This window comes from Ceratotherium simum, chromosome X (genome assembly GCF_057802395.1).
Source record: "Ceratotherium simum simum isolate JZ-2026a chromosome X, ASM5780239v1, whole genome shotgun sequence".
NCBI lineage: Eukaryota > Metazoa > Chordata > Mammalia > Perissodactyla > Rhinocerotidae > Ceratotherium > Ceratotherium simum.
Window position 1 is genome coordinate 40,500,066 of NC_141940.1, and position 19,179 is coordinate 40,519,244.

General features: G+C 42.9%; 1 protein-coding gene across 4 annotated transcripts in view; it reads left to right on the top strand.

Moving 5' to 3' along the window:
- The first annotated feature begins 7,523 nt into the window (after positions 1-7,523).
- MORC4 (MORC family CW-type zinc finger 4) overlaps positions 7,524-19,179 on the top strand; it is a 43,640-nt gene continuing 31,984 nt past the window's right edge. For 3 of the 4 annotated variants that reach the window (XM_004440449.2, XM_004440450.2, XM_087426775.1), the window contains exons 1-3: positions 7,525-7,817; positions 7,942-8,014; positions 14,038-14,170. In XM_004440449.2, coding sequence (XP_004440506.1) covers positions 7,716-7,817; positions 7,942-8,014; positions 14,038-14,170 — 308 coding nt within the window. In that variant the 5' untranslated portion in view covers positions 7,525-7,715. Of the gene's footprint in view, positions 7,818-7,941; positions 8,015-14,037; positions 14,171-19,179 lie in introns of all 4 variants that reach the window. The other variant, XM_087426776.1, reaches the window with a different exon arrangement.

Below are 19,179 nucleotides of genomic sequence, written 5' to 3' on the forward strand. Positions count from 1 at the left end.
TGGTGGCTGAGAAGGTGTGTTTCCAACAAGTTCCCAGGTGATGCTGACTGATGCCTCTTGGCCAAGGGAATAAAAAGGCTCCTGTTTTCTCATGTTCTTATGACTGATGCAGAGAGGCCATGGCCACTCAGAAAGATGCAGACCAGGGAGTGGCCTGAACAGAGACTGGAATTTATTTGGTACGAGACTAAAAATTCTGAGTGACTAGATTTTTGTTAAGGATTAGTGAGAAAAGCACCAAATTATATACAGCATTTACTCATTCTAAATGTATTTGAAACTAATCATTGGATGATGATGTTTAGGTTCAGCTATTTCAACAAAGGGAGGAGGGAAGAGAACCAACATTTATTGAGCTCTGTTAAGCTTTGCACTAGGCCCTTTACATATGTTACCTCATTTGCTTCTCGCAACAACCATACGAAAAAGACATCAAGTAAAAAAATAACATCCCGTTCTTTCAGATGAGGAAACTGAGCCTCAGAGAGCTTAAGTGACCTGCTTAAGGTCACACAGCTGATAAGACCTGGACCTGGGATTTCAACCCAGGTCTGGCTCCAAAGCCCTTTCCACTATACCCTGCTCATGAATGCACAAAGGACACATCCTTATTGAAAGAGCAGAGGAAAGGAGGGGAGAGTGTTTTCAGGGAGAACATGATAGAAACCAAATGTTCGCCACGGAGAGTAAGTAATGAGGAAGGAGGCTGAAGGGATAGGCCAGGGCTAGACCATGGAGGGCCTTGAAAGTCACGTAAGGAATTCGTACTTCATCATAGGCAATGAGGAGACACTGTGGAAATTTAAGAAGGGGTGGGACGTTAAATTAGGCGTAGCCTAAGAGAAAGGGAGGTGGTGGCAAGAGCAGAGGGCATGGGCTGGTGGAATCACAGAGCCCGGGTGCCGGAAGGGACCCTGGAGCTCATCCTCATCTCTCATCTGACAGAGAAAACTGGGGCCCGGAGAGGGGAAGTGACTTGCGGAAAGGATGCGTGCTGTGGGCACTGCCCAGCTCTGCCTCTACCCTTCAGTGCTGAAGCCCTCATTTCTCCAGCTGTGGGGAGCGCTGGTGGTCAACAGTGCACAGCTGAGCCCCTCGCCAGGAATGGCCCTTGGCCAAAGAGAGCCACCACGCCCAAGGTCGTACACCCATCCCAGGTGGCAGCCTGCATCCAGTGACTGGTCAGTGCATTAGTTTAAAGCCCTGGCCACAGCATAGGACAACTGAGGGGCCACACAGGCTCCAGAGCTCCCCGTGGGAGCCTCTCCTGTGACTGCATCGCAGTTCCTCTTCCTCCTTTGCCCAGTCCTGCTTTCTTCACTCCCCACAGGTGTTGATCCTGAGGGTGCTCCCCAAGAAACCTCCTGCCCGCAAAGCTCTGTCTCACACTCTGTTTCCCTGGGAACATGGCCTGTGACACATTCCTAAGGTCCCAGGTCACTTCGGTGGAGTCAGGACAGGAACCAGTGTCTTCCGACTCTCAACCTTTCTACCACACCTAGCTGGCTGCCCTCCCCCACTGATTCCTCTTAGGCACTCTCTTGTCACATCCATCCAGGACCTCGGGACAAGTGACCTTAGAGACTGGGTAACAGATGCTAGGAGAAACCCACCTCATCCCCCCAGGAGCGCCCTGCATGGCAACGAGTACACGTGTTGTGGAACAATTAGAGCCACCTGTTACAGGAGGACATGCCAGGTGCCTCCCTGGCTCCTCCAGGGCTCCCCCACTTGCCTGGGACAGTGGCTAGGGGATCTCAGCCTGGACCAGGCTGAAATAAAAAAGATCATGTAGATGGCTCAGGGCTTTGGACCCAAGGCCCTGGACCAGGGCGAGGCTGGCCTTGAGGTCTAAAGCTCTGCCCCAAGACAGAGGGAGGCAGGCCAGGGATTCTCAGAGGGCCTCCACCCCCTGCCAAACCACTTCCCTGCTCCTCATTTTGCAGCCAGACCCAGGGTTTCACAACTGGCGCCCATGCTGTGCCCACTGACAGGATCTGTTCACTGGAGGCCTCCCTCGCAATGTGCCAGCTGCTGCTGCAGCCCCGTTTGGTGGTGAAGTATGTGGAACCTCGCATTATGGCTGTTTTAGGGCCCCGTGGAGCCACAGTGATGGGATTTGCATGCATTCATTCGCTGCTTTTGTTTATTGCCATGCAGCAGCCGCAGAAGGCCCCAAGGAGGTCAAACTCAAGACTCTCAGTAGCTCCCTTAACCCCTCGGGATCGCCTCTGTCTTAGGAGCTGGAGGGGGCTGAGAGGAGGCCTCTGACCCCAGCTGCCTATCAGGAGGCCTAATACCTGGGAGGACACAAAGCTTTGGTTTAAACACCAAATCTCCCAAGTAAACACGCCAATACCCCGTGCAGCATTCACAGTGCCCCAAAGCAAGTGAGACAGAGGGACCCCACACCTTAGAAGAGGGCAGTAATGGGCATTTTCAGGAGTTCCAAGACTTGAGTCAAATAAGAGTGAGGGCCGAACAAGGCTTTCAAAATATTGAAGAAATGGCAATAGGTCACTCTGCAAGGAAGATCATGGATGCTTGATCCAGACATAGTGGTTCTGGTTAAAAATCACCAGAATGGACATTTATTTTCCCTGCCCATCTATTCTTTCCCTAGGAATGCCAGGTTCTATTTACCATTTCCATAACTGCATTTCAGGCTCCTCTGGCTTCTTCTCCAAACTTCCCTGTCATTATTATTACACCCACCTGACTTTTGATGGTTACACTCAACTATAGGATATCTATCTTTTCAGAGCCATATAATCCCCACTGCCACAGCGAGCCTAGTTCTGTAGTGGCCTCTCCCACTGTGGCTCTCCTTTGTAAGTTAGGCCTGACCTAACTTACAAAGGAGAGCCACCACTGAATTTCCTAGTGGTGCTGGTCCCCCTCTCACCAGCACATTCCTTAGGGCCTTAGTAAATGGTATATCTTGTGCCTTTCTGTTTGAGTTTTCCAGTCTTTTTCAGTACAGTTATGCACCACATAAGGACATTTTGGTCAACGATGGACCACATGTTTGATGGTGGTACAAGATTAGTACCATATAGCTTAGGTGTGTAGTAGGCTGTTCCAGCTAGGTTTGTGTAAGTACACTCTAGGATGTTCATACAACAACGAAAACGCCTAACAACACATTTCTCAGAATGTATCCCAGTTGTTAAGCAACACATGACTGTTTATCCACTCCGGTATGCTCACTTCTGAAACTTTTCATCCCTTCCTCCACTATTGCCACAGCAATGATGGCATTCAACCTCACTTAGCATGGATCATCACTTTTTTATACTTCTAGGAGCTATCTTAGTAGTGAGTTTGCACAATCTCTTGTGGTCCTTGTCAGGGTGTTAAATCCAGGCATATTCCAGGAGAATATTCCAGGAGAGTGTTCCAGGAGAGTGTTCCCACGTTGATAAACACATTGATAAACTCTCCTTTATCCAACATTATAGTCTAGCTTTCTTGATCAAGCATTTTCAGAATCCAATTATATGTGAACTCTTCCAGCTCCTGCCAATCCATGCTGGCTAAGTCTTGCAGATGCTTGGGATATAGTCACTTTCCTCCCTTATCAGGTCTCGCGTGCTGTGCTTTAACCCTTGTTATAGGCCTAGTGGCCAGAAGGGGAAGTGAGTGCACACATTGTCTTGTGGGGGAGAAGCTCTGCGTCATCTCCAAGCAAGAGGTGAGGGGACTATCAGTAGGGAAGTCAGGCCAATTCTGCAGGCCAGAGGGTTCAAGTAAATCTGTAGATTCAAGATTTTGGTGGCATCAATCAAGATACCCCAAATCATGTGTCAGCATCCTGATATTGGTATAGCAAACCTGTCTCTATTGGGAGTTCAATTTCTTTGGAGCTCAATAACCACTGAATTCTATTGGTCTTATAGCTACTACTTCCCCCATATTTCTCAAACTCTTGATACATCACACCAGATCATACGTTCCCTTCTACCAGTATACCATCGCAATTCCACCTGGTGTAGGTCTTAACAATAATAGGACTGCCACCTTGTGGCAGGGGGTTATCTGTGCTCCACCCACCCCCCCCACCCGCCACCGTGATGTGATCCCCGTTGCCAACCAAGCAGTGAGTGATCCAGCTCCCAAATCCCATCTAAGTGCCAGCTTACTTGGATAACTCTCAGTTTCAAGTATCATAATTTGAGTTCCCCAGAAAGCAGACTCTAGGACAGAATGTACCATGCAGGATGCTTATTAAGAAGTGTCTATTCGATTAACACCTGTGAAAGGAAGCAGGTGTGGGCAGAGGGGGAAGTTACACTGCACTGCAGACCCAACAATAACCTCAGCCAACCCCACAGAGAGATCTGGAGTTAGAATGATCCTTCAGAATTGTCCCAAGTTGGGCTGAGATGGTCAAGCCTTTATACCCCTTCTTTGGTCAGTCACTGTGGGCTGCCCCAAAAAACTTTGTGACCTTGAGTGAGGCAATTCTCTGTACCTGAGGTAATCCCTGAAGGAGCTAACAGCTGAAGGCAGCTTGCCAACAGTTCTTTCAGCAGCTCAGACAAAAAGTCCTTTTTTTGAAATGAGAGATGAGCTGGCACATCACAGTATCCACCACAGGCACCAAATCTTTACTCTAAGAATGGTCAATTAAAAGTAAAGAATTAAGGGGCTGGCCCCGTGGCATAGTGGTTAAAGTTTGGCGTGCTCTGCTTCAGTGGCCTGGGTTTGCAGTTTCGGATCCCAGGCGCAGACCCACACCACTCATCAGCCATGCTGTGGCGGCAACCCACGTACAAAATAGTTGATTGGCACAGATGTTAGCTCAGGGATAATCTTCCTCAAGCAAGAAAAGGGGAAGACTGGCAACAGATGTTAGCTTAGGCCCAGTCTTCCTCAGCAAAAAAAAAAAAAAAAGGTAAAGAATTAAGCATTTATCCTGCACTTCCTGTACAAATTGTATTTCAGACTAAACGAATAGCCAAGGCTGGTGAGGGTAAGTTCTATACAGAAGGATCCAATTAATAAGTTACAAGAAATGATGGGATTAGACTATCATCATTCTGCAACTCCAATAAAATATGTTTTTCAGACAGTGAATATCAATTGATGAAACAATAAAGTAAAAGGTTGATGGGGAGCTTTATAGTGGGATGTTCAGGCTGCCTCCACCTGAACCCACTAATCACTCTGAACATCACTAAGTGTTGGACGGTATGTACCACCTGGTGTGATGCAATGGGAAGTATACAGCACTGTCTATGAGCATTCCTGCTTAAAACAACTGTACTGACAGCTAATAAAGACTTGAGAGCCAACTTACGCTTTATAGTCACGTTACACTTATTCCTCTAACAAGAGAAAGAAGTTAAGTGACAACGTGAAGAAGCAAACAAATGAGAATGTGGGGCATTCAACAGTACAAGTGACTTGGTTTCTTCAACAACTCAATAGCATGAAGAAAAAAAAGAGGGGGGACTGTTTTAGATTAAAGTAGATTTAAGACACATAACCAAGAACAATGTGTGCATCTTGTTTGGACCTAGATTTAAACAAAACAAATGTAAAAAGATATTTTTTTGAGATAATTGAGGACATCAGAATATGGACTGGATATTAGAGAACATCAAAGAATTGTTATGAATTTTGTTTAGGGTGAAAGTGACATTGTGATTATGTTTTTTAGAAAATGTCCATATTTTTAGAGGACACTGAAGTATGTAAAGTAAAATGACATTTCAGATTTGCTCTAAAATGTTTACAGAAATGAAAAAAAGAAGAAAAGAATATATAAAGCAGGTACGGCAAAGTCTTGATAATTTTTGAATCTGAGTAATAAATATATGAGGATTCATTATATCATTCTCTGTATTTTTGTGTATTTAAAAAAATTTTCTTTACAGATACCAAAAAAAAAAAAAAAAAAAGAGAAATGTGAAGGACCCAATGAGGGAAAATGAAGCTCAGAAGATATAAGCAGGCATTTATTAAAAAGGAGATAGATACAAATGTATAATAAACATTTGAGAGAAAATATTCAGCTTCACTAGTAGTTGGGGAAATGCAAATTAAAACAATAAAGAGTTACTATTTTTTATTCATAAGATTGGCAAAAAGTTAAAAGATCAGAACCATCTAGTGTTATGTGTGTGGCAAAATAGCTGACTGTTGCTGGGAGGGCAAATTGCCTCCCTCTTACAGTATTTATTAAGAGTAAATCACACACATGCTATCAGACACAGCAATATTCTGTAGAAATAATAGTACCAGAAATTAACGGCTTGTCCATGAGGGTGTCTGAGGCAGCACTTTTTGTATTGTCAAAAAAAAATTCGGGCCGGCCCCATGGCTTAGCGGTTAAGTGAGCGCGCTCCGCTGCTGGTGGCCTGGGTTCGGATCCCGGGCGCGCACCGACGCACTGCTTCTCCGGCCATGCTGAGGCCACGTCCCACATACAGCAACTAGAAGGACATGCAGCTATACATACAACTATCTACTGGGGCTTTGGGGGGGAAATAAATAAATAAAATTAAATTAAAAGTAAATGAATGATTCCTATGTTTAAGTGTAAAGGGTGTATAATAAATCTTTAAAAAAAAAAATTCAAAACAACCTGAATTATCATAAAGGAATGGTCAAATAAATTATGGTTCATTCATACCAGGGAATGTTACATTTTTTAAAAATTAAAAATATTTTTTTCTATAATCAAAAAGTGTATGTTTAATAGTAGAAAAATTAGAAAATACAAATAAGAAAAAAGAGGAAAAAAATCATAATTCCAGACTGGAGAGATTATCTTGTAATACATCATTTCAAGTGTTTCTTATTGTGTGTATATGAATGCATGCACATGTAAGTATGTATATATGGACTTGTTTTTCCATTAAAAAAGGTATCATGTTACACAGAATGTTGTAACCTCTGGTTTCCTTAATTCCCTCATGAATATTTTCCACATCAATAAATATTCAAGTACAAACATGGCCTTTAAGAACTGCATAGTATTCCATTTTATGGATACTCCATAACTTAACCAATCCCCTATTTTGGGGTATTTAAGTGTATTCCAATTTCTTCTTTTATAAACAGCCTCCCTGCACGCTTGCAAAGCTTTGAAGATGATTTGCCAATTACCTTCTAGAAAGTTCTGGGTGCTTCTGGAGGCATTTGAGCCAGCGCAGATAGAATGCTTTTCCATCACGCGAGCCTGCTATCTTCGCAGATAGCAAAACTGTAGTTTTTATACCTTGTAAGACTTGTCTTATCCTGCCCGTTAGTCATGCAGCATAAGTGGGGCTCTGTTCCAGAAATCCCTACACTCCCTCCCTCTTGCCTCATTCCCGCCCCTTCCCACGCACCCGCCCCCTTCCCCCGCGCTTTCCCGCTCAGCCGCCTGGCCTATGGCAAACGCCAAGAATTAATTAGGGGCGGGGATCAAGGAGCGGCTGTCAGGAGGTCGCCATATTTCTGTACGGCCCTGAGGCCGCCCTGGCAGTCGGTGGGTCGGGAGAGGTGCTGACAGGGCGGGGCCGCCGCTCGGCTCTGCCGGCCTCACCCCTCCCGCCCGGGACAGGTGGCTGGAGCGCCCCGCCCCCGCCAGCTGCGGGTGGGAGTGAGGGAGGGCCGGTCCCGGACGGCGCCGCCAGCTGCGAGTGGGAGTGAGTGAGGGCCAGTCCGGGACGGCCGGGCTAGGAGTCCGGCGGCAGCAAACGAGTATCGTGGCGGCCAAAAAAATGCTCCTGTACCGAGGGGCCCCCGCGGGCCCTGGCGCGCCGGGCAGTGCGCTGGCCCGGCCGGGAGGCGGCCCGCAGGCCTTTGGGATCCGCCTGAGCACGGTAGGTCGGGGGCCCGAGGGGGCGGACGCGCGCGCGCGCGCGGGCCTCGGGGCTGCGGGGGGCGTGCGGGGAGGGCCCGGCGGGCCGAGGCCTCACGCGGGACGGGACCTTCTCTCGCCCCCAGATGAGCCCCCGCTACCTACAGAGCAACTCCAGCAGCCACACGCGACCCTTCAGTGCCATCGCGGAGCTGCTAGGTGAGTGGCGAGGGCGGGCCTGGCCGCGATCGCCCGAGGCAGTGGTGCCAACGTGGTGCCGCGGACGCGAGAGGAATGTGCGGAGCGGCGCGGGGAGGGCCGGGGCTGGGGTGGGGGCGTCGGGAGCGGCCCCGGCTCCGCAGGCGGAGGAGGGGGACGGCTGTTTGGCCAGGGACGAAGTTCTGCGAATAAAGCTGAGGAAACAAGGTGTGTCCGAAGAGTTAGGACTCCCATGTGGTGTTTCTGTCTGGCTCGTGATGTTCTGGGCACTTTAGGATAGCTTAGTTAATAATCAAAAGGAGATGCATAAAAATACCGGGCCCCAAGGCAGCTGGGCTCCACAGGGACTGGCGACCGACGGAGGGCGCCAAGCTAGCAAAGGGGCATTGTAGAGGACCTGATAGGGTCATGGAGAAAGGTCTGGAAAACGGAGTTCTTTAACTTTTGGGACCAGAGAGTCTGGGAATGATGGGACATCTCTTAAGAGATGACACGAGTGCATTTGGCTCCCTGCGACTGCGGAGGGCTGGGTCCGTAGTCCACGAGCGCCCTCACACCGCTGGAATGAATACTGAGCACTTAACCTCTCGCTCCACCGATGTTTGCTTTTAAAGCGTTTTCAGTTGATCCCTTGAAGCCAAGTACACCAGCTTTTGCAGTAGTGTGCTAAATACTGTGTGGAAAGCACAGAAGAAAAGCTTTCCTGGACAAAATGCAGCAGCATACAGAGCACGTTATAAATGTTTCAAAAATCGGAAGAAGGGAGAGATATTTATGGGGCAAGGTAGCACAGAACGAAATCTTGAAAACACTTTCAAAGCTCCCTAAATGGGCCTCAGTCCCTACTGAAGCAGGCGCTGTGGCCATGCAGTGTGAGTTGTTTGGGGCAAGAAGTCAGTAGGCAGCAGGAGGAGATGGTCGGGAAAGTTATTTGGAAGGGTGACAGGGAACTGGGATGATTAGTTTGACCATAGCACAGCATGCTTGCAATATGTATGACTGTACATTAGAAGGTGCAGGATAAAAAGTGACATGGACACGTTTTGAATTCTAGAGAACAGGGACTATGTCTTTAAGGTTTTGCACCATGCCTGAGTGAAACTCTGCACAGTGGAATGAGGTCTGTGTGTATGTAACTTACAAAAAAGAAAAAAAGAGAGGGAAAAGTAACAATTTACTTAGTGGGAAATGGGAGACAGAAACGTGTTGTTCTCTCACAGTGGTACTGTGCAAAACCATATGTACCTCTGCTGTACTGTGTACTGAACTTTATGGGTGATTTAAAGAATGTCCCATTTGTAATTTTGAATATATATGATTTTTGTCTTAAGCATTAACTTAAAGGACCTAACCCTTGCCTAAGATGTTCCATATGAGTGCAAGTATGTATGTGTATTATATACATATACACACGTGCCTGCACACATACATACAAACACACAGATTTTAAAACCAAATCACAACTATTTGTGGTCATATTAATAACAGGAAAAAAGGAGAGCACAGTGTTAATTGGTAATCCAAAGCTTTCATTTTAAGTTTTCCTTCAACAGTTTTCTCCTTCACTTATGCATTAATTTTCTAGTGAATCATTCATTCGATAAATATTTATTGAGCATTCACTGTGGGCAAGGCCACCGTGGTAGGTACAAAAATGAACACAACACAGATTCACCCTTCTCGTAAAAAAGAGAAGGTATGTACAAAAGGTTTATGCTTTATATAACAAAAAAATAGAAAGTGATATATCAGCAAGGATATACTCACCGAGTGCTGTGGGAGTTCAGAGAAAGGAGGGATGACTTCCAGATAACCAGGAAGAGGAGGGTTAGGAAAGGCTTTGTAGAGGAGGTGACATTTGAGCTTAGATTTGAAGGATTGGGACATGTGGATATGGGTGTAGGGAGGGGAGGGCATTCCAGGCAAAAGCAACAACTGCATGAACAAAGGCATGAAGAATACTGGGTAACTGAGTTTAATTAGAGCATGGAGTTCACACAATAGTCAACTCTATAGGTCTCTAGAGAGTTTACAAAGAGCTTTCACAAATACATTTTTAACTTTGCCCTTTGAGGTAAACAGCCCTATTATTATTATCATCATAATTATCATCATCATCATCCTGCAGATAAGGATGCAGAGGCTCAGAGAATTCACTTGACTTTTCAAAGCTTACGTGTCTAGTAAGTGGCAGGTCCAGGACTCAAACACAGATCTTTTTTACTCCAAGTACCAAGTAGGGAATGAGGTTAGAAAGGTGGACTGGGACCAGGATGTGACTTGGAGGCTTGGGTATTTGGCCTTTTAGTCGGAAGTTTTCTGAGCAGGGGAATGTCATGGTCAGAGCTGTGCTTCAGGAAAGTTAATCTTGCAGCAGTGTGTAAGATGGCCTGGAGAAGAGGGAGAAGTATTTTGGTGGTGAACATGATGTAATCTATGCAGAAATAGAAGTACAATGATGTACACCTGAAATTTTTACAATGTTATAAACCAATGTTACTGCAATAAACAAAAAATTAAAAAAAAAAAAAAAAGTGGCTTTGAAAGAGTAGTTAGGAGGTTATCACAGTAATCCAGATGAGAGGGAATAAACCCTGTCAACTAAGAAATTGACAGTGGGAATAGAAATAGCAAGATGTGAGAGAGCCTAAGGATGTGTAGAGTAAGAGAGAGGGAGGGATAAAAAACAACTTTCAAATTTCAAACTTGTGGTCATTTGAACGCTGACGTTATGTGTTTGTGTATATATATAGGGAGTAGAGGAAGAACAATAGGGTTGTGTCAGAAGATAATGACCTTAACTTCAGACAAGAATACTTTTAAATACTTGCAGAATATCTGTAGGGCAGCAGCTTGGCCCCAGTAACCTTGCAGGAATCCACATAGGCCATCCTCCCGGAATAGGGGAGGATGGGAGGCTTGTGAGGCACTACCTCAAAGCCATCTCCCACTTGCCATCCTGTCTCTTCGGGCAGGCTGTCATGGGACAGTTTCTCATTGCCTCCCAGGTGCTGATGAGGTATGAGGCTTCTGTTACAGTGCTTTTTTAGAAGACCAGGGGTTGGGTACACCAGGTTAGGGAATAAGATAGGTTCCATGTGATCTGGTTTCCCATGCTCTTGCCTAAGTGGTGGGTGAGGGAATGTATAGAAATAGGGTCCTCCCACTAGAGATAGCATGGGCCAGGTGAGGAGAGATAAGACTCCTGGGGATCTGGTAGCACATGATATTGTAAGGGCCCGGTTAGGAGATAAAGATACCCCAGGATCTGGTAGTGCAGCTCTTGCCTAAGTGGGCAAGGGTAAGGAGTAGGGGTTCTCTCACTGTCCTACCTGCTCATAGGCTGGGTAGGCTGGGCCATGGGAGAAGATAGATTCCCTGGGATCTAATAGCATATGCTGCGTGTTGATAAATTTTGGGAAGGTTAAACAGCAAGAGGTAGAATTGAAACCAGCCACCAGATTAGTGCCTTATAAGTTCATTTGTTGAAGCCGACTGTGTTATTATTATAATTTCATTTGTTGAGGCTAAGTGAAAGGCTACTTAAAACTGAAAGTAAGTGCAAAGCAGTACTTACTGCGTACTGGCTGATCTCTCGTTCCCTGCTGCTCCTGCTGACCCTGGCCTCTTCTGTGCCCCCTCCCACCCTGTACTCCACCGCTTCCAGCCGGGAACATAAAATGTCTAGCTGCTCCTGGCAGCTACTTCGTAACTCCTGAAGTGCCTGTATTAAAACTCTTTGGTGTGTTCCTATCGAAAACTACCTAGTAAAGTTTGGGCAAAATTTGCAGTAAAGAGGAAAAGAGTAAAAGTGATTTTGTGAGAGGCCTGCGAGCTGATTCATTGGATGCATTGTTGTATAAATGTGGAATTGGAATTGATATGTGTGATGTGTTTGAATTGTGAATGTTCATAAAGTGTTAGAAAAAATTCCTCTGTGTCCAAAATTTTCAAAGTAGAAATGATGTTCTGTTCGTTGACAAGTTAAAAGTATCAATCTCAATGACCCTGGCTTTCTGCCAGCAGGAGTGACTGATAGGTCGCAAAGCAATTCAGGGCCTGCTTGCCAAGTAGTTTCTTCAAACAACGTAGGCAGCTTCACAATGTGAATCCTTCTGTCAGTTAAAGAAAAAAACTGCTGCCTCTTACACAAAGTAAAGCTCTGTATTTCTGATAAAGCCATTATTGCGTGTCAAACTTATAATTTCTGCCAAAAGTTGGCTCACTTGATTTGCTGCATGACACAGGGCTTTGGCTCCACCTGGCCCTTAAAGATTGACTGTATCAGACCTCTTAACCCGTTTCTGGGGCTGTAGGTGATGCCTTACTGCTGTTAAGACTTTTTCAGGTTACATCAGTAATGGTTTTATCAATGGCTCTGGCAACACCATTGTGGCCCTTGAAATTAATCTGTGTCTTGTTTTATTTGATGGACATTCCATGCATCCAGGTGATTGTAACTGACACTGTTAATTGTATTGTAAAAATTTATATTTTGAATATTTGTAATCCAGAGATATTGTGGGTTCAGTTCCAGACCACTGCAATAAAGTGGATGTTCACAATAAAGCAAGTCACATGAATTTTTTGGTTTCCCAGTGCATATAAAAGTTAAGTTTATACTATATGGTAGTCTGTCAAATGTGCAATAGCATTGTTTGTAAAAGACAGTGTACATACCTTAATGAAGATATACTTTATTGCTAAAAAATGCTAACCATCATCTGAGCCTACAGCGAGTTGTGATCTTTTTGCTGGTGGAGGGTCTTGCCCTCCACACAATATCTACAAAGTGCAATAAAGCAAAGCGCAATAAAACGAGATATGCCTGTACTTCTCTTGCTTGTGAGGGATGCTCCCAGTGGAGAAGTGCCACAATTTGAACAGTGGTAGTGAGACAAGTATGCAACCCAGGACCCCACCCGGATCTCTCAACCCGGCCGTGTGATATCTGTAAGGCAGTATAGGATGGCAGGGAAAAGGAAGGGGGTGGAAGGGACCATCTCTGTCTTGATTAAAGAGCTAGTAGAGACAGGAGTGCTTAAGGAACCTATCCAACAGATTCCACAAACTGCCCTCCCACGCGGGCCATTGAGCCCTGATGAGACTTTTGTACCACGTGTCAGTGACTGACAGGTAAACTGGCACCTGTGGCAAAAAGATGTGGCCACTAGACAGTGGCACCCTTGGGGTTGTGGGCATGGCCCATACATTAGACTATGGCTATATTTGATGTCTTTGGAGTCTTAAATAATTAACCCATTATGAAGATCTAACTCAAGAGGAATTGTGAAACTTTCTATACATTTTTTTTCTACTTTAATTCTATGTTCTACATTTAATGAGGGTTGGACAGCCTCACCTTTAAGACTATTACAGAGTACCTAAGCAGAATCACTTCTCTCTAAGCATGCTTGTTGCCATCACTGGGATCTAGGCAGGCAATTAAATGTTTTGATTTTAACCTCTAACTCTTTCAGTGGCTCTTAGGCTATAAACAGGGATGGTGGTAATATCTATGTTCTTTGACAGAGGAGGTCATGGAAAAAAACAGATAATAAAATTTTCACAAATAAACCGTAATGTGTGTAATGTGCATCTATTTGTACCAAAATTGCAGATTCAACTCTTCTCAGTAGCTACCCTTTACTGTATGTGTTCATGAGCAGTAAAGTGGCTAAAAAACATGAAGTAATAATACAAAAATGGAGCAAAATGCTTTGTATATAGGAGGAGTTATTTTTCCCAGAAATTTGACCCTGAAGTTTGAAAGGAGAAAAGCAGATTGCAGATCAGTCATTCTATGAAATCTAGAAATCAGCTTCATAACCCTATCTGCCACCATATCTATTGTTACCTAAAACCTAGTAAGTGCACTACAATTAATGATCCCTGCTCACCTTCTGACACATCCACATGAAGGGAATAAAGGACAGTTTTTATGTCTTAGGGGCACTGAACTAGAGATTTTAATAGAATATTAGAAAAAGAGATCTAATATCACAGATTTCTACCTTTTGCAGATAATGCTGTAGATCCAGATGTATCCGCCAGGACGGTCTTTATAGATGTTGAGGAGGTCAAGAATAAATCTTGTTTGACCTTTACTGATGATGGATGTGGGATGACACCTCATAAACTACACCGAATGCTCAGGTAAAAATGTCTTCGTTCTTTTTCTCTTATCTTGAGTTCAGCAACTCTATTTAAGGCTTGATAATTTTCTTTAATATTTTACTTTCCTTTTAGTCATTCAACAAATATTTATTGAGCATCTGTTATGTGCCAGGGCACTGGTTATGAAGTAGACACTGTTCTTGCCCTCACAGAACTTACAGTCTAGCTGGCAATTCAGATAATTTAGCAGTAATCATAATAGAAAATGATCAGTATAATGATAAGAAAGCATAGGATGCAGTGGGCTAAGTCAGCAGAGTAAGGCAGTCTGATCCAGGAGGTCAGGAAAAGCCTCTTGGATGAAGTGATATTTAAGCTGAGATGTAAGGATGAGTAGTAGAATTTAACGAGGTAAAGAATTAGCGGGGGCAAGAGATGAGAGTTCAGGCAAAGAGAACAGCAAGTGGAAAGACCTGGAGGCCTTCACTGGTGTGAGACCTTCTCCAGTTTGTCTTAACCTAAACTCATTCTTGAACAGAAGTATTGGAGTTTGGATGATTTGTGCATTAGAACCACAAATGTGCCTGGGTATAGTCAAACCCCATGAAAGTTAAATAGAAGGCATTCATACACATAATCTCTGAAGATTTTACAGTAGAATTGCAAAGTTAGGAAATTCTCTTTTCTGCTGCTGAAGCTGGTGATGTAGATTTCTCTTGCCACTCTTGGCTCATTTAATTACTTTAAAAGGTTTGTAGTTGAGAATGTAAGTTTGTACTTTATTATCTTCACATTATCACTCAGTGAAAGATGAGTGTTTCCTCAACTCCTTCCTTCCTTCTTCCTTTTTTAGCAGATGAGGTTGATTACTCTTCATGTGGCTTCCTGAACTAGTGTGTGAAGTATGAGTAACAATGAAGAGGTGCTGTGGAGGAAGGAAAGGGCTCCGAACTATAAAATGGATAACATTCATTTGGTTGTTGTTCTCTTTGAAGGTATTCTAATTCTATAACCCTATTTGTAGGGAAATCCCTTTTATCCATCAAAGAAAAGAAATGAAGTTTGGGCATAACCAATTATAAATTTGGTTATGTTTTACCCCTCAGCGGTCTGTGTACCTTGTGTTTCAGACCCTCATAATTAGAAGGATATTCGAGGAAAGCCTTTAGAAGTGAGAAAGAATGTGGCCAGTATGTTGGTGAAGGTATGGAATTGGCCCTATTTTTTAACTTAGAGCCTCACTTTCATCTCCTAAAGTTAATATTTTATATTAAGAAAAATACAATTTTAGATGGAATGGAACCCAAATATTTATATGTCTAATGCTGGATATACTAGTTTTTTTTTTCTAAAATCACTTATCCTCTTAATGACTCCTTCCCACCACACCTTATCCCAGTGACATGCATGTCAAATAGTGGGCCCAGCAAATCTTACTGCCTTCCATTTTGTCTGTGGAACTACATCTGTGAAAGTTGGTGCTTATAGTTACAAGGCAGGAGGAGGATGGTTTCAAAATAATTGCAACAATTTACACTCCAGATTTATTCAACAAATTTTTATTGAGCACTTATGTGAAGGTCACTGGAGATAAAGTGGTGAACCAGATAGGCATAATCCTTGCTCTCAAGGGGCTGACAGTTTAGTGAGAAAGACAGAAAAGAATTGACTAGTAATACAACTTAATAGACTATCCCACCTAGTGGTAAGTGCTATGAAGGAAGAGGATAGTTTCTATGAGAGCACGTAATGGAGGATCTAACCTAGTCTAGGGAATCCAAAAAGGCTACCCTGAAGAAATGACATTTGAATTGAAATATGAAGGATGAATATCATCCATTCAAAATTTTGTTCCCTCCCCAAGGAACAAAACAGAGCAAAACAGGCAGAAACTTCTTTAGCCATAGCATTTTTTGGTATTATCATGCCAAATATGTTTCCCACTAATTTGAGCTGGGCAGTTGTTTGTCATACTTAAAAATTAATTTTGGAGAACTTTTTGATGATTCCTGGATTAATGTATAGTATATGTAACTGGATTTTGTGATCATATCTTAAAACAAACTTGAATTAGCTAGAAGGTCCGTTTATTAAAAAGAGATCATTTAGTCCAATCCTAACTTCTAGCCAAGGATTCCACGTACCACAATTTCTTTATAAATAATTTAACTTTAGAGGTAGCTTTGGAAATTATTATTAAGTATATTAATTTTTCTGGTTTTGGGGCATATTACTTTCATATTTGGAAAAAATAGTAGAGGTAATTATGTAAAATTATTATGCCTACAGAAATTCTATTTGACCTATAACATTTGTAATAATCCTGTCCACATTTTCCAACTCTTTATGCTACTCTTCCTATTTTCAGGCTAATAAAATAGTTATATAACTCCAGCAACAGTTTCTCCCATAAATACAGAATCCCATGAAAATCAAATTAAAAAGGAAAAGCCTATCATTAAATTCATTTAAGGTCCACAATTAATTCTCTTTAGCTTCTGGGGATATTGTGTGAATCAGCTAGTCTATATGTTCAGCTGTCTTTCTCAGCAAGGTGGAAAACTTCTTTCAAAGGTCAAGGATTAAAAGCAGCCACAGATCCATGGATTGAAGGTAATTTGCTACGTCTGCTCAGAAGTGCATTTCCTAGAGGTCTATTCTTCTAAAACAACAGCCAGAGACTAACAGTGTGCTTAGCAGTCTTTTATTCTTTTATATTACATATTACGTCGGCAATATATCTAGGAAACAGTAGTCCCTGCCCTTGTGTGTCCATAGATTTGCTAAGGTTTGTGTCATTGGTCAGAGTCTCAATTTAAATTTACCTCTCTAGGGCCAGCCCAGTGGATAGTGGTTAAGTTCGCATGCCCTGCTTCAGCGGCCCAGGGTTTGCAGGTTCGAATCCCGGGCATGGACCTGCGCACCACTCATCAAGCCATGCTGTGGTGATATCCCACATACAAAATAGAGGAAGATGGGCTCAGATGTTAGCTCAGGGCCAATCTTCCTCAGCAAAAAAGAGGAAGATTGGCAACAAATGTTAGCTCAGGACCAATCTTCCTCACCAAAAAATAAATAAATAAATAAATTTACCTCTCTAGATTCTAGAATCTTGACATTTTAAGGAACTCGGGAGCAATGTGCTATCTTCTTGGATTCTACTTAAAGAGCTGGTCTCCAAGCCTCTTTGGTGTGTGAACACTGGAAAATAAGTGTAAAATTAGTGAGCTGTATCAAGCTATATAAAATTCATTTCTACAATTCTATTATTTATTGTGAGGGCTTTTATTTTAGGTAGTTGTTTGATTGGTATCTGGCATTCATTCTGCCATTTTTAGTTAAATAGAATACCTAATATGGGAATGTAAGTGGAATAAAAGAACACATAGGAAGAGTTAAGTGGAACTTAACAACGACAACCTCCAGAGCTTCCAGCTTCTCTTTTCTTATTATTCTTACCCTTTTCCGTTTCTGGTTCTGGCTTTCCCCTATGACTTATTTTCTCAGCCATATATAGTCATTTGGTCTCCCCAAACTAAGTAATACAATGAGAGTTTATACTTACAAAGGGAAAAAGAGATGACAGACAGCAGAAGCAGCAGGAATGGCTAGGAAATTAAGGGAGTAATATAGTCTCCCTATTTTTACCACTTTCCCTCGACTACCTAATTGAAGCTTTTGTGGCATTAGAGAAGGTTTAAGTCCAAATAACCATGCGAATTCATTTCACGTGGTAGGTAAGATTACTGTTTATGAAGAGCCCTGAGTTTTAGATATGACATTAGATCTGAAATAGAAGTAGAGGTCAGCACGTGACAGTTCTCAGAGTGACTTCTAGAGTTAGTTTAAAATTGAAGTTTGGATACTGCTTTATAATTTATAATATATTGTGCGTACAGTATACAATTTAATCCTCATAATGACCCCACCTTTTCTAGCCCATTCTTCCACAAGAGGAATAGGAATGCCTGAATCTTACCAACTTCTGTAAGTTTATTTCCTGGAATACTAAGGCCCATAGACAGCAGAAACTCAATGCTCTTTTGGTATTTTCAAAAGAACTACTGCCCTAGAAATTGCCTTTTTCTGTGGCTAGATTTATTTGTAGGATACACAAAGCTCCTGTAAAGTGTCTACTCTAGAAGGACACAATGGTGTTACTGTATAACACTTTGAAATAGAAAATTAAAAGGTGGTCCCCTTTCTTAGGTAGTAAACACAAACCATGGCCTTCAGAAAGTGGAAACCAGGCACTTCAATCCTGCTCAAAACAGTAAGAGCCAAGGCCAAGTTGCTCAGCTATGGCATATAGAGTGGCTATTTTATTGATGTTGGAGAAGCATCTAATCTGTAATATACAAAATCCTTCCTTAGACTGTAAACCACGAGGGCAAGAATCTTGTCTCTTTTATTAACAGTTGTGTCTCCAGTGCTTGGAAGAATGCCTGGCACATAGTAGGTACTTAGTAAATATTTTTTGAATGAATAGTAGTGTACAACATTATAAACTTAGTCAATCTGAAGAGAAACAATCTTTAAAATTAGTTTTATTTGTGGTTAGGGAAGATATATATATGAGGAAGATAATCATCATTTTCTAAATTTCATGTATTTTATTTTTTTGGTTCTGTTATTTTGTTGTGTGTTCGAATGGAGGATATAAGAAAGGGAAAAGATCTGGCTCCCAGATTAAGCTGATCATAAGGGGCTGCAGAGATTGTTGAGGTGACTCAGTGAAAGGCCCCTAATAGAACAAGGGAGACTTTTTGCTGCAGCTGTTTGCTGATATTCAGAGGCAGAACTACCTATTTTTATCCCTTGGCCACATTCCAGTGAATTGTCCCAGCAGATGGAGCAGAGGGTAAGAATTGGATGGGTTATCCTTTGGGTGGAGAGTTGATATTGTCAAGATATATGACCTCTGACTTTTAGATTTCTAGAGGATGATATAACCAGGTTAGGGGATGCCTACTCCAGTACCTCTGACCAGTGCCACTATCTGGCACTTTAGTTACCTTGTTAGGGTATACTCTGGGATAACCACACTT